Source organism: Hippoglossus hippoglossus, chromosome 18, assembly GCF_009819705.1.
Source record: "Hippoglossus hippoglossus isolate fHipHip1 chromosome 18, fHipHip1.pri, whole genome shotgun sequence".
Taxonomy (NCBI): domain Eukaryota; kingdom Metazoa; phylum Chordata; class Actinopteri; order Pleuronectiformes; family Pleuronectidae; genus Hippoglossus; species Hippoglossus hippoglossus.
In genome coordinates this window covers 16,118,779-16,131,617 of record NC_047168.1, presented here as the reverse complement: position 1 = coordinate 16,131,617, position 12,839 = coordinate 16,118,779, and the positions used below count along the sequence as shown (strand labels likewise).

Here is a 12,839-nt window from a genome sequence, read left to right as displayed (position 1 = left end):
TAAGAAGGTTTCAAAGCTCAATCATAAATCAGAATTTAAAATCAGTAGCAATTAAGAAGCTATTAAATATTGACAGGAACAGGCTGCTGCTTGGTACCTGTGGTTCTGCTGCTGGAAGCTTCGTGTGGTGTAGAGACTCAAACTACAGGAGCGTTACAAGCCGGGGGGGCGATCCGGTTCTGATCCACTGCTGCAACACTTTTTTGTTAGAGTTTTTGTCCAGATGCCCGACATCGGCAGGAGTGAAGAGTGCGAGTCCTTCCTGGTCCTGCTGCCGGTAAAGCCTAAAAGAAAAGAAGTTAAACATCAGAACAACACACACACATGCTAGCAAAGGGATTAGCTACAATCTGAAACCTGTGTTCTCTCCAACGACCAGCAGAGGGCGACTCCGCCGGTTGCAAAACGAGGTCTATGGGAAAATGGAGTTTATGGTCCCATATATTAGAGACGGAGAATATCGTCCTCATGCTCCAGCTTGAAGTCTGTAAATAAAACCTGACGGAGACTCTGGCTTCACAAACCGATGAGTGACGTCACAGTCGGTTGCCACATGCATGTGTGCACAGACTCTATCAGACATTAAAGTCAATGTTTAATCAGACAGGTCCATTGAGGAAGTGCTGGATGGTGAGTGCATGTGTATGTGCACGTGCATGTGTATGTGCATGTGTATTTACAGTGAGTGTAACAGGGGGGTGAGGCTGTGACTCCTGATGCACAGTGAAGAGCACGAGGCCCAGAACAAGCAAAAGCTCTCTCCGGCTGGAATCAAACCCAGGAAGGAGTAAACCGTCATTAGAGCCATCGCAGCTCGTGACAGAACTGGAGCGTCAGAGAGCTCATCTCGGTTTGTGTCTCTATTCTTAACATCTGTCCCTTTATTCCCTTTACCCTGTCACGATGTCCACCACCTCACCTCGCCGCTATCTGAACTGAGCAGCCTTCCTGTTGCGAGACCCGCCCGTCAGTCACAGCAGGAGCTGGACGGAGTCCGTTGGCACAGAGCGCTCAGCGGAGTTACACTTTCCTCTGCTCGCTGGGAACCACACCCATTACAAATGTCCCCATGAGTCACAGAACTGAGCAGATTTCAACCTCTGTTGTTTTACACAGGGTAGATATTTGTCCTTCTTGTGAGAAACTGTGGAAACTTTTACTACAAACTACACAAGTCACATTTAAACCTGATGAAACCCACATTTTGCACAACAAACCTGAATCCCTGAACAAAGAGAGTTCGATCTGTTTCTGGGTTCTTAGACTTTCTATCAGAAAGCAAACCCACATACTGACACACTGCTCTGCAGGATCTTCAGCTTCTTCAAGCTTCTGCAGACCAACGAGGCTTCACTGTCGTCCACACCTCAGTGAAACATCCAAACCATTTGGTGGTTTCATCTCTGCTGCGTGTTATCGGGGCTCAAACCCAACGTGAGTTCAATCTGCTCACAATGAATATTTCATCTCCCCTCACATATGAAATTCACTTGCACCCCCCCACCCGCTTCCTGTCCCCTCACACACCCGTAGATCTCCTCCACCTCAGCGCCTGACATGTACGAGTAACGACAGGCAGCAGACGACGCTGTAAGGAGAAGCCCCCCCGACCAGCAGCTACAGTCCAACAACACAGGGCTGACTGAGAAAACCAGTAAATACTCAGCACGCTGCAGGGGCTGATTCCCACAGACGGAGCTCAGCTGCACCACAACATACTGACTTTGGGCTTTTGCATTGAAAGAACTCCAAAGGCATCAAAACGATATTTCCACCCTCACAGGCCGTGTAACGAACTGCCGCCATGTGCCCAACGCGCCCGCAGTCCTCTGTATCGAGCCTTTACCTCGGGAGGAATGAGGTAGCAAACACATTATGTTATTATTAGCTGTTATTATGCAATGTGAAAGAAGATATGGGTCATGCAGCTAAAAGAAGAAACACATACAGATGGCTGTAGACTGACGGAGATAAGGAAGAGCGCAGGGGTCGCATGAGTTTACCAGAACACAAGAAACAACACGGAAACCGGCGCCAGAACGATTTCTGGCGTCTGATGTCATGACTGCTTTTCTGCTGATGTGTGTCTAGATGGATTGTTATCCAAGCAACGCCTGAGGGTGCTGAGGTCCAGTGTTGTGCTGCGGGCGGGCGTCCTCGGGGGATTTGTGCAGGGTTCACATTCCAGACACTGTGACATGAAATATCCAGAGTGTCTTTGCTCTGAAGCCACAGAGGAAATAGAGCAGCAGAGAAACCAGAGACGCTCGGTGTCGGCAGAGGAATGCTGACTATCAGAGAGATTGAATCAAAGCGGGGGATGAAACCAGACTCTACATGTAAGAAATTCATTTTGAAGCACATGCTTATCAAAACTGGAGGGCTTATCCATGTTTGTGTTCCCCCTAATATATTCTCATCTACCGTCAAAAATCCACATCGTTCGGGCTCCAGTCACGCAAGTTCATGTTACACGACTGATCGCAGTTTTTTAAAAAGCAATCAAAGAACTTTTTGCTGAAATTACATTGACAATTTCCACGTTTTTCGTTGCCTGACTGGTTTTTACGCGCAGAGTTTACGTTACACGACACATTGCAGTTGTTTTTTACGTTCACACAAACTTGAAGCTCACATCTTAAAGAAACAACACATTTTTTAGATTTGTCACACCTTGGATTTGACAGCAGATACACATATATAGAGAGAGAGATATACATATATATATATATATATATATCTCTACTCCTGCATATGGACACCTGTCCCCTGATCCCCATCAGTCGAGCTGTAGTAAACCTGTGAGGACACATGGTCCTCAGAGGCCTGTGGCCCTGCTGGTGGGTGTGGCCCCCCCCCCCCCCAGGAAGGGACAACATCCAGCTGTTAAACTCTGTGGAGCAGCTGGACGACACGTTCCTCAAACATCTGTGTTCGACGGGCGGAGGAAACGACGCGATCACAAGCTACATTTTGCGGAAATAAAAACCGAGATACTTTCAGGCAGATTTTCTTATTTTACGCAAAAATTGAGCCAGACTGTTTTTACGCGCAGAATTTCCGTGTCACGACAGATTTTCTTTACGAACTTGAAGCTCAGCGCTTAGAAACAGAAAAGTTGGGTCCAGCTGGTCGAACACGGGGTTCGGATCGGTCGCGTCTCGCAGAAGTGAACGTGAGAGTTGGTATTTACCTCAGGCAGCGAGTCTCCTTCAGACAATCCACTTCACATTACAGGACTCACTGGTTCTGCTTCCATGTTGAGAGAGGCACCACCCCCCCACTCCCTCCCCCTCTCTCTCTCTCTCCCTCCCTCAGCTGCTGCAGACAATGCTCATACTGCGCATGCGCACTGCCACTACTCACAAACACTGACATTAATTAAATATCAATATATAATATTATATTATAGTATAATATAATATAACTTATACGAAATTAGATTTTTACACATGTTTTTATTTTATAAATATGATTTTATTTTCATCTACATTGAATGTGAAGCACTTTGAGCTGCATGACTCATATGAAAGCTTCTGTACAAATAAAGTTTATTATTATAATATTATTATATCTTGCACGTTGGTCTCTACTGTTCTGTCTCTACTGTCCTCTCTCTAATGTTCTATCTCTAGTGTCCTCTCTCTAGTGTCCTCTCTCTAGTGTTCTGTCTCTACTGTTCTGTCTCTAGTGTTCTGTCTCTACTGTTCTGTCTCTAGTGTTCTGTCTCTACTGTTCTGTCTCTAGTGTTCTGTCTCTACTGTTCTGTCTCTAGTGTCCTCTCTCTAGTGTCCTCTCTCTAGTGTTCTGTCTCTACTGTTCTGTCTCTACTGTTCTGTCTCTAGTGTCCTCTCTCTACTGTTCTGTCTCTAGTGTTCTGTCTCTAGTGTCCTCTCTCTACTGTTCTGTCTCTAGTGTTCTGTCTCTACTGTTCTGTCTCTAGTGTCCTCTCTCTACTGTTCTGTCTCTAGTGTCCTCTCTCTACTGTTCTGTCTCTAGTGTTCTGTCTCTACTGTTCTGTCTCTAGTGTCCTCTCTCTACTGTTCTGTCTCTAGTGTCCTCTCTCTAGTGTCCTCTCTCTACTGTTCTGTCTCTAGTGTTCTGTCTCTAGTGTCCTCTCTCTAGTGTCCTCTCTCTAGTGTCCTCTCTCTAGTGTTCTGTCTCTAGTGTCCTCTCTCTAGTGTCCTCTCTCTACTGTTCTGTCTCTAGTGTCCTCTCTCTAGTGTCCTCTCTCTACTGTTCTGTCTCTAGTGTCCTCTCTCTACTGTTCTGTCTCTAGTGTTCTGTCTCTAGTGTCCTCTCTCTAGTGTTCTGTCTCTACTGTTCTGTCTCTACTGTTCTGTCTCTAGTGTTCTGTCTCTAGCAGCTGAACAGTCTTATGAGCTGAACTGTTCATTTTGTCAGATCAGACTTTTAAAGTTTTTCAAATAATAAATTGACATAAACCAGGTTTAAAGTGTCAACACTGACACCTAGAGGCTGTAACCCGTCACTGCGTCCCTTCCGCTTCCGGACTCCAGCTCCCAGCGGCCACTGCGTGTTACCCATCATGCTCGCGGTCTCTCTTGTGTCGCTCCAGCAGCGTTTCATTCAGGGAGCTTCAACATGGCGTCCGACGGTCCACCGGGCACCGAGTCCCTCCAGTCCGACTTAGGCAGCGCTATCGCGGCTTTGAACACATGGAGCCACCCGGAGCTCCAGGCCAAGCTGGCGGAGCTGGGAGCGCCCGTGATGGGTGAGCGAGGGACCGGGGGAGGAGGCGGCGAGCCGGGGAGAAGTGCTAACAGCGGCTAGCCAGTTGCTAATGCTAGCGGCTAATAGCGAGCTAGCGCTGGGCCTGTTTACACTGATAATAACACACACGCGCGTTTGTTATGCTAGCAACTTCATGCTTCCATTAAGTACACGTTTTAAAGACGCGTTGCCGCCACGTTTTCTCCGTTGGGCGCGTGATGCCCGCCTCGAGCTCAGTGGCTGACTCCTCGTTAGCTCACGCTCCTGCCCGCCTGTTTAGAAACAAGCTAACGTGGGCAGACGTGCGCGTTCTCCTCTTAAACCTGCGCCGTGCTTCTCGGGGTTTGTCGTGAGTAGAGGTGACCGCTCCCTGAACGTCTGCTCTCCTGTCCGCAGGTCCCAGAGAGGAGCTGATGGACCGGCTGAAGGGCTACATGCTGCAGGTGAGTGGTGTCCTGCAGGTGGGTGAGGTCCTGGTGTCCCTGCACAGCCACTGTGTGAGGGACAGGATGGACTTCTACTCTGGATGTGTACCAGTAGCATGTGGCTCTGCTGTGATATGCAGATGTTATAGATTTAGACTGTTGGAATCAAGCTTATCAAGTAAATACATTTTATTAGAGTTTAACGACGTTGATGTAAAAAGCTTGTGAAGCCTCATTGCTCACCTGTGTCCCTGCAGACCAGGATCCTCCTCAGCAAACACGGGGACGACAAACCAATGGGCTCCCAGGTAAAGGCTCCCGTTACATCACAGTGACCCACTGTCTTCTCTGGGGAACATCTGGGCAAGATGTGGCCAACATCTGGGTTCCACTGGCAGAATCATGCATTTGACCTTAAGTTGCTGAGAACTCTTGAAACTGTGCTGATTGCATGACAATAGAATATGATGGTGTCATGAAGGTGAAACACTTCATATAGTGAAAGTCCTCAAATGTGTTAAATGTTCAGACTGGTCTGGAGAGGAGGTATAAATGCTGTAAACTAAGCAAAATCTATATCAGCCATATTTTATCTATTTACATTCTACATTTAAAAACGTTTTTGGTTATATATGAATATTGTGTTATACATGAGGAGCCTAACCTCGCTAGTTTCTTTCTAAGCACTCAAAGTTTTTTTCTGACGCCACTGTTTAATAAGTCTATAAAATGTGTGTATTATGAATCAATGGATTCGTTGTATAAGCTTCTGTCCTCTTCCTCCACAGATGCCAGGTATCCCCCCCATGCCCCCGATGCCGATGCCACCCATGCCTCCTGGTATGGGCATGCTCCAGGCTATGAGCATGATGCCCGGCGGGCCCCCTCCGTCCGGCCTCCACATGGGCATGGAGCCCCCAGGTTTGCCCCCTCCCGGGATGACCCATGAAGACCAGCTGAAGATGGCTCAGCAGAGAGCAGCCATGGTGTTACAGCAGGAGGAGAGAGCCAAGCAGCAGGTGAGGGGGGGATACCAGTTTACTGACCATGCAACCCACTGGCTGCGTTTAGCTAAACACCACCGAGGCACGAAGGTTTGATGCAGTTTGTTGGTCGTTGTATGTTTACTCATGAATGTCGGTGTATGTCGCAGGGTGATTCCAGAGTCATGGATGAACATGATCTTCTGGAGCAGCAGAAAAGGGTGAGAAGAGGAATATAGTCAACCTGTCAAATTTAGTCACAGGATTATTTAATACCTCCCTTTTTATTTTCTTCCACCTTAATTCCACTACTTTACCTCTGTGTCTATCAGGCTGCAATGCTGCTGGAACAAGAGCGTCAGCAGGAGATGTCCAAGATGGGTCCGGGGCCCAGGGCCATGCCGCCCATCAGCGCAATGAGAGGTTTGCTTAGATCTCACATTTCTCCACAATATACTAATCATAATAAGTTGTCGTAATACAGTTTTTCAATCAATTAAAATGTGGAGTCCCATCCGTGGAACTGGTTCAGCCTTTGTTAGAAAAGAAGGAACGTTAACATTCTCCACAGAAGTTTGAGGGCTGACTTTTGTATCGTGTTTTTTAAAAAGTTTTCTACGTTTGCTCCGCAGGTATGGATCCTCGTGGGCCGCTGCCTCCTGGTGTGAGCATGATGCCGACCCAGAAACAGAGAGTGCCTCCTCCTCCAGGAGAAGACAACAGAGAGGTGAACAGACGTTTTTCCTTCTTTGTGTGTTTTCATGTGGTGGAAGTGGAAGAGCATAAAGAACAAAGTATGAAATTTAAATCATCTTAACATTAACACTCGGTTGAGATGGAGCATTTTTTATTTCAAAACTTGTGTGAAATGTTTTTGCAGCACAAATGAGGATTGTGAACTTCTAGATGAAGTTACACTATGATAACTCTTTTGCTTCCGTTCCAGCTCTGGCAGAATGAGGAGATAAGCATCAGTGGCCCCAAGATCCCTCAGGCTCTGGAGAAAATCCTCCAGCTGAAGGAGATCCGGCAGGAGCAGCTCACCGACCCCACAGGTCAGTACCATCGCCTGGGTCCGATCAGCAGCTCAGACAGTCCGGGTTTTGCTTTCGGGGTCTGATTTGTCTCAATTCATTTTCTTTCACCTTTCAAAGGGGAGGAATATGATGAGGGAGCAGAGATGGACCTGAACTCCTCGGCTCCAGTCATGTCTGAGACAGAAGACGACGACCAAATGTCTAAGAAAGATGTAAGTCTTCATCTTAAACTATCTTACAATGTATAATGAGCACTTTTGACCCGTGGCTTGGAGGCATCAGAGAACTTTATATACCTCGGATGTTTAATTCACCACATCACTGTCCCCTTGTGTATTTATATGTGCAAATCATCAGAGAAAATAGGCCTGATGATTGAGTTGTAATCCCAACATAAACATATTCCTCAGAAAAACCGCAGGCGCAGGAACCGCAAGAAGAAGAGCAAGAAGAAGCGAGCTCTGGAGAAGAAGGAGCTGGTGGAGCAGAAGGAGGGGGGTGACAAAGAAAAAGACACAGACACAGACAAAGACAAGGAGAAAGAGAAAGAGAAGGAGAAGGAGAAGGAGAAAGAGAAGGAGCCAGAGGTGGAGATCGAGTACATCACAGAGGAGCCAGAGATTTACGACCCAAACTACATCTTCTTCAAGAGGATCTTTGAGGCGTTCAAGGTTAGAAACATTTGACTGTGGAAGAATACGTGGCTAACGAAGCGTTGAGTATTGAAGTTATCTTTATGGCGTTGGTTTTGCTGTAATGCAATGGTTTCCTTTTTGTTCCCAGCTGACAGACGATGTCAAGAAGGAGAAGGAGAAGGAGCCTGAGAAGACCGATAAGCCGGAGACAGCCGTGCTGAGGAAAAAGGGATTTGAGGAGGAGAGGAGAGACAGTGATGACAGTGATGACGTATGAATCCTTCCATCTGTCAGAAAGCAGAGCCAAAAAAATCTGTCTTCTTTAAGTTTACGTTATTTTAAATGTTTTTTTATTTATAGGATTTAAGACCAGATGTACCTAAACTGTCCAAGAAGAAGCTGAGGAGGATGAACAGACTGACCGTGGCTGAGCTCAAGCAGGTAAATTCAGATTCACAATTCATCCTCCTCCTCTTCAGCCGGTTGAAGAAATGTGCTTCAGGATTCAATCTCCCCTTTGCTCCAGCTGGTGGCTCGTCCGGATGTCGTGGAGATGCATGATGTGACCGCCCAGGAGCCCAAGCTGCTCGTCCACCTGAAGGCCACCAGGAACACGGTGCCGGTGCCCCCGCCACTGGTGCTTCAAACGGAAGTACCTGCAGGGCAAGAGAGGTATCGAGAAGCCTCCGTTCGAGCTCCCGGAGTTCATCAAGAGGACGGGAATCCAGGAGATGAGGGAGGCCCTGCAGGAGAAGGTGGGTTTCTGAAATGTTTCTGAAGCCCTGTGGCTTCTCCGTCTTTAAAATGATGTGATACAACCAGGCTCTTTGTTGTCTGCTCACAGGAGGACGCCAAAACAATGAAGACCAAAATGAGAGAGAAGGTCCGCCCCAAGATGGGAAAGATCGACATTGACTACCAGAAGCTGCACGATGCCTTCTTCAAGTGGCAGATCAAACCCAAGCTCACTATCCACGGAGATCTGTACTATGAGGTAGTAGAGAAACCGCAGGACTACCCGATGACCTTGTGTCGCGTGACCTTGGCTGAACAGACCTTTGTGTTTGTGTGTCTGCAGGGTAAAGAGTTTGAGACTCGTCTGAAAGAGAAGAAGCCTGGCGATCTGTCCGACGAGCTGCGTATCGCCCTGGGGATGCCAGTTGGACCTGTGAGTTCCACAAATGAGCCACAAGCTTCAAGTTGCTGAAGCTTTGAAATATGTTCCTCTTGAACACCAGATATGACCATGTACTGTAGGACTTGTACAGGCTCAGAATCATAGTTGCACTATATTAAATGCACTGTGCTGTTGTGTCTGCTGTTGTGTCACTTTCTCTGTTTCCGCTGTTAAATGTATTGATGTGAAGCTGTGAAAATTCACTTCCTGTAATACGAGCTGCAACAAGACTTGTTTATCTAGAAACACAAGGACGGTAACAACAGACAACAACTGACAGAGTTCAAACTTTTTATAGTTTCAGTTGCAGATGAACCAAAAAGAAATGATGAAAGCATTAAAGAAGTGTTGTCTTTCCCAGAATGCCCACAAGGTGCCCCCTCCCTGGCTGATTGCCATGCAGAGGTACGGCCCCCCCCCCTCCTACCCCAACCTCAAAATACCAGGACTTAACTCCCCCATCCCAGAGGTAAGAGTTTCTCGTGCAACCCCACATATTGAAAAGTAGTGACCCCATATCTAAACTAACTAAAGTTGTTACTTGAACTTTTGCTCGTCTTCATCCTCCTCTTCATCCTCCTCTTCATCCTCCTCTTCCTCTCAGAACTGCACATTTGGTTACCACGCTGGAGGCTGGGGGAAGCCGCCGGTAGACGAAATGGGGAAACCTCTTTACGGTGACGTGTTTGGGACCAATGCTGCAGACTTCCAGGTAACAGGCACAGTTTCAGGGTAGGGGGGGGCGATATTGATAAGTAAAAGAAAAAAAGATATATATCTCTGTGTGTGTGTGTGTGTGTGTGTGTGTGTGTGTGTGTGTGTGTGTGTGTGTGTGTGTGTGTGTGTGTGTGTGTGTGTGTGTGTGTGTGTGTGTGTGTGTGTGTGTGTGTGTGTTCAGGCCAAAGCGGACGAGGAGGAGTTGGACCACACGCCCTGGGGAGAGCTGGAGCCTTCGGACGAGGAGTCGTCAGAGGAAGAGGAGGAGGAGGAGAGCGATGAGGAGAAACCGGATGAGACCGGGTTCTTCACACCAGCAGACAGGTACTTCAGACTATAATGAGGAAGTTACAAACATCAGCAGATAAAACAAAACCAAAATAGAAAAGTCCTTGTTTTTATTTTTACACGCGTGTTCTTCTAGATCAGATGAAAACTAAACATAGCTCTGTCTGTCCCGCTTGGTTCAGGGAGCGGAAGGTTAAAGGTTATGAATTATGTTCTCATCAATGCACAGACACGTGCTGAGGAGATTACCATCAGTTACCATGTAATCAACTGGTCTGAGCTTTGTGGGTTGAAGCACACACTGGGATTAATATGTAAACTGGTTCGGTGGATGAGGTGTTTGAATTGAAACGATCTCTTGGGTTGTATTCGTGTGCATGAATGAACCTGCTGTGTTTCTTTCTGTGTTCCAGTGGACTGATCACGCCCGGAGGCTTCTCCTCGGTCCCTGCCGGCATGGAGACCCCAGAGCTCATTGAGCTTAGGAAGAAGAAGATCGAGGAGGCCATGGACGGGTGAGTGTCGCTGTCATTCCCCACACGACTCTGACGTGTCATTTAAAGATATAATATGAAACGATTCTTCATTCAAATGTCTAAAAACAACTCTGTTATATATTTTCATCTGCGTTAGCTCCGTAACGTGAGGTAGATTTTTGTTCTTGCTTTAATCGATCCTTCTGTTGTTTTCACAGAAACGAGACGCCACAGCTCTTCACTGTGCTTCCTGAGAGACGAACTGGACCAGTGGGAGCTGCTATGATGGCCTCCACGCACATCTATGACGTGTCAGGGGTAAGACACGACTTCACGAGATGCTTGTGTGGACAGTTCGTCCAAATGAAGACAAGAAGCTGTCATCTCCTCCTCTGACTGTTATTTTCCCTCTCTGCTCTCCTCAGGCCATGGTAGGTCGTAAGGCGGGTGGAGGGCAGGAGTCCCAGGGCGTGGAGGTGGCCCTGGCTCCAGAGGAGCTGGAGCTGGACCCGATGGCCATGACCCAAAAGTACGAGGAGCACGTCCGGGAGCAGCAGGCCCAGGTGGAGAAGGAGGACTTCAGCGACATGGTGGCCGAGCACGCAGCCAAACAGAAGGTACGTTCAGGCTTTAAGAGAACGAAACCCAGCGCTCCCTTTAAGTCGTTTCACTTTTCCTCTTGCGGTGACATTTGAATATTAATAGCTGCTTTTCTCTCCACTTCAATCGTCACCGTGCAGCAAAAAAAGCGGAAGGCCCAGCCGCAGGACACGCGAGGCGGCGCCAAGAAATACAAAGAGTTCAAGTTCTAGAGCTGAAGCACCAGGAGGCGGCGGCACGAGAGAATCGTCCACAACAGGAAGCCCAGATTTTAACTTCGGAGGATGTAGACTGCAACACCAGTCACCTGGCGGTTTCTTTTTTTAAAATACACGTGATGCATCTCATGTTCTTGGTGTCACGTGACAAACGTGACACGTATTTTCTCTGTTGTGGTTATTTTTCAGTGTAACCATGTTTTTTTCTGTTTTTTGTAAATAAAGTGATGACAAGAGTTTGCAACTGTTCTGACCTCAGAGTTTCAATTCACCAAACATTTGTCCATAATTTAAGATTTATCTCAGAGGAAGCTGCTATATCGAGAATAGGTGGAGTTCACTTTCTGTGTAAAACCAGAAGAGGTTCATGTGCTGGACTCTGTCTTGGCTGATGAGCAGTAACTATCCACTGGTTAAAGTAAAGTGGAACAAGTGAACTGTTAAATATATCACAAAACTCGTGGGTGTAATCCGGCTGTTCCTGGACCGACGCTGATGTCATCACAGCACGTGAGAGTGAATCCATCAGACTTTGAATTCATCACATTAATTCTCTCAAATGTGCAAAACTCCTCTTTGCCGTTGCTGATGTTTTCCCGACACACGGTGCGGTGCATGTTTCCACAGCTCGGGGGCGGTAGAGGACTCTGGACAGTCACCTGACCACGTGGGAAGCACCGTGACCTAAATAGCTGCAGTAGATAAACACGGAGTGCACACATACTCAAAAGCTTTTACACACATTGATACTGCATCTTCTTATTGATATATATATAACACCGGTGTGAGAGTGAAACCTTCTCACGTGGTGTGTCTTCACCTGGTTATCGGCATCAGGTTGTATCTAACCTGAACCACAGCACTCTGGGTTGATGGGCCTGCACTGGGGCTCCACCAGCTCCTCTCACCTCCTCTCACCTCCTCCACGTCAGCCAGGTTCTCGTTCCTCCATCCCACGTTCACACACATTCAAACAGTGCATCTAAGTGCAGCACTTTTCTTCTGGGGGAATGTGGGTTCAGTTTCTTGCCCAGAGACGCTTTGGCTTGTGGAAGTGGTGAGTACTGCCCACCCGGTTAGTGGACGACCCGTTGTCCCCCCTGAGCCACAGCTGCCCGGACTCTTCAGAGCCTGGTGCTTCACTTCTCTCTTCAGCTTCTATTACAAACAGAGAAACGTAGAAATCCTCTGCACATCACGTCAAATAATCCCAAAGCATTTCAATGCAGTAGCAGAATCCACCGCACAGTGTCATACATGTGTCATACATGATACAACATGACACATGCATGTACGGTTGTGTTGCATAAGGTGTAAACTGAAGTGACTGAATGTGGATTTGAGGCCCGTCCAGTGTCACTTGATGACCTGGCAGATTTTGGCCGCTGTGTAAAAAGTAACCCGGGATAATCCTGTGAGCGTGATTTAAATCTGCCTGATTCTAATCTGTTCATGAACGTCTGGAGCTGGTGAGCGGAGAGAAGCGTGTTAAAAAGAGCACAGCGCTGCGGGTAAGTCATTCAGCTGATTCCCCCGAGCGGAGGGCCGG

The 12,839-nt window shown here is 47.5% G+C and overlaps 2 protein-coding genes across 4 annotated transcripts in view; one reads left to right on the top strand and one right to left on the bottom strand.

The window, feature by feature from the left end:
• Nucleotides 1-3,300, bottom strand: part of LOC117779098 (calpain-1 catalytic subunit-like) — a 38,243-nt gene extending 34,943 nt beyond the window's left edge. For all 3 annotated transcript variants that reach the window (XR_004616922.1, XM_034614969.1, XM_034614970.1), the window contains exons 1-2: nucleotides 3,194-3,300; nucleotides 98-284 (exon numbers count right to left, since the gene is read on the bottom strand). The gene's annotated coding sequence lies outside the window, so the exon portion shown is untranslated. The remainder of the gene's footprint in view (nucleotides 1-97; nucleotides 285-3,193) is intronic.
• Nucleotides 3,301-4,561: 1,261 nt separating this feature from the next.
• LOC117779088 (splicing factor 3B subunit 2-like) lies at nucleotides 4,562-11,537 on the top strand. The gene is given in 23 exon segments (XM_034614944.1): nucleotides 4,562-4,735; nucleotides 5,131-5,177; nucleotides 5,417-5,467; nucleotides 5,948-6,178; nucleotides 6,313-6,363; nucleotides 6,475-6,565; nucleotides 6,775-6,869; nucleotides 7,089-7,197; nucleotides 7,297-7,391; nucleotides 7,590-7,850; nucleotides 7,963-8,085; nucleotides 8,175-8,255; nucleotides 8,341-8,439; nucleotides 8,441-8,569; nucleotides 8,659-8,808; nucleotides 8,893-8,982; nucleotides 9,353-9,460; nucleotides 9,596-9,703; nucleotides 9,890-10,032; nucleotides 10,410-10,511; nucleotides 10,691-10,790; nucleotides 10,898-11,089; nucleotides 11,213-11,537. Coding segments are annotated over 23 exon segments (2,658 nt in total). The 5' UTR covers nucleotides 4,562-4,605; the 3' UTR covers nucleotides 11,285-11,537.
• The last annotated feature ends 1,302 nt before the right edge of the window (nucleotides 11,538-12,839 follow it).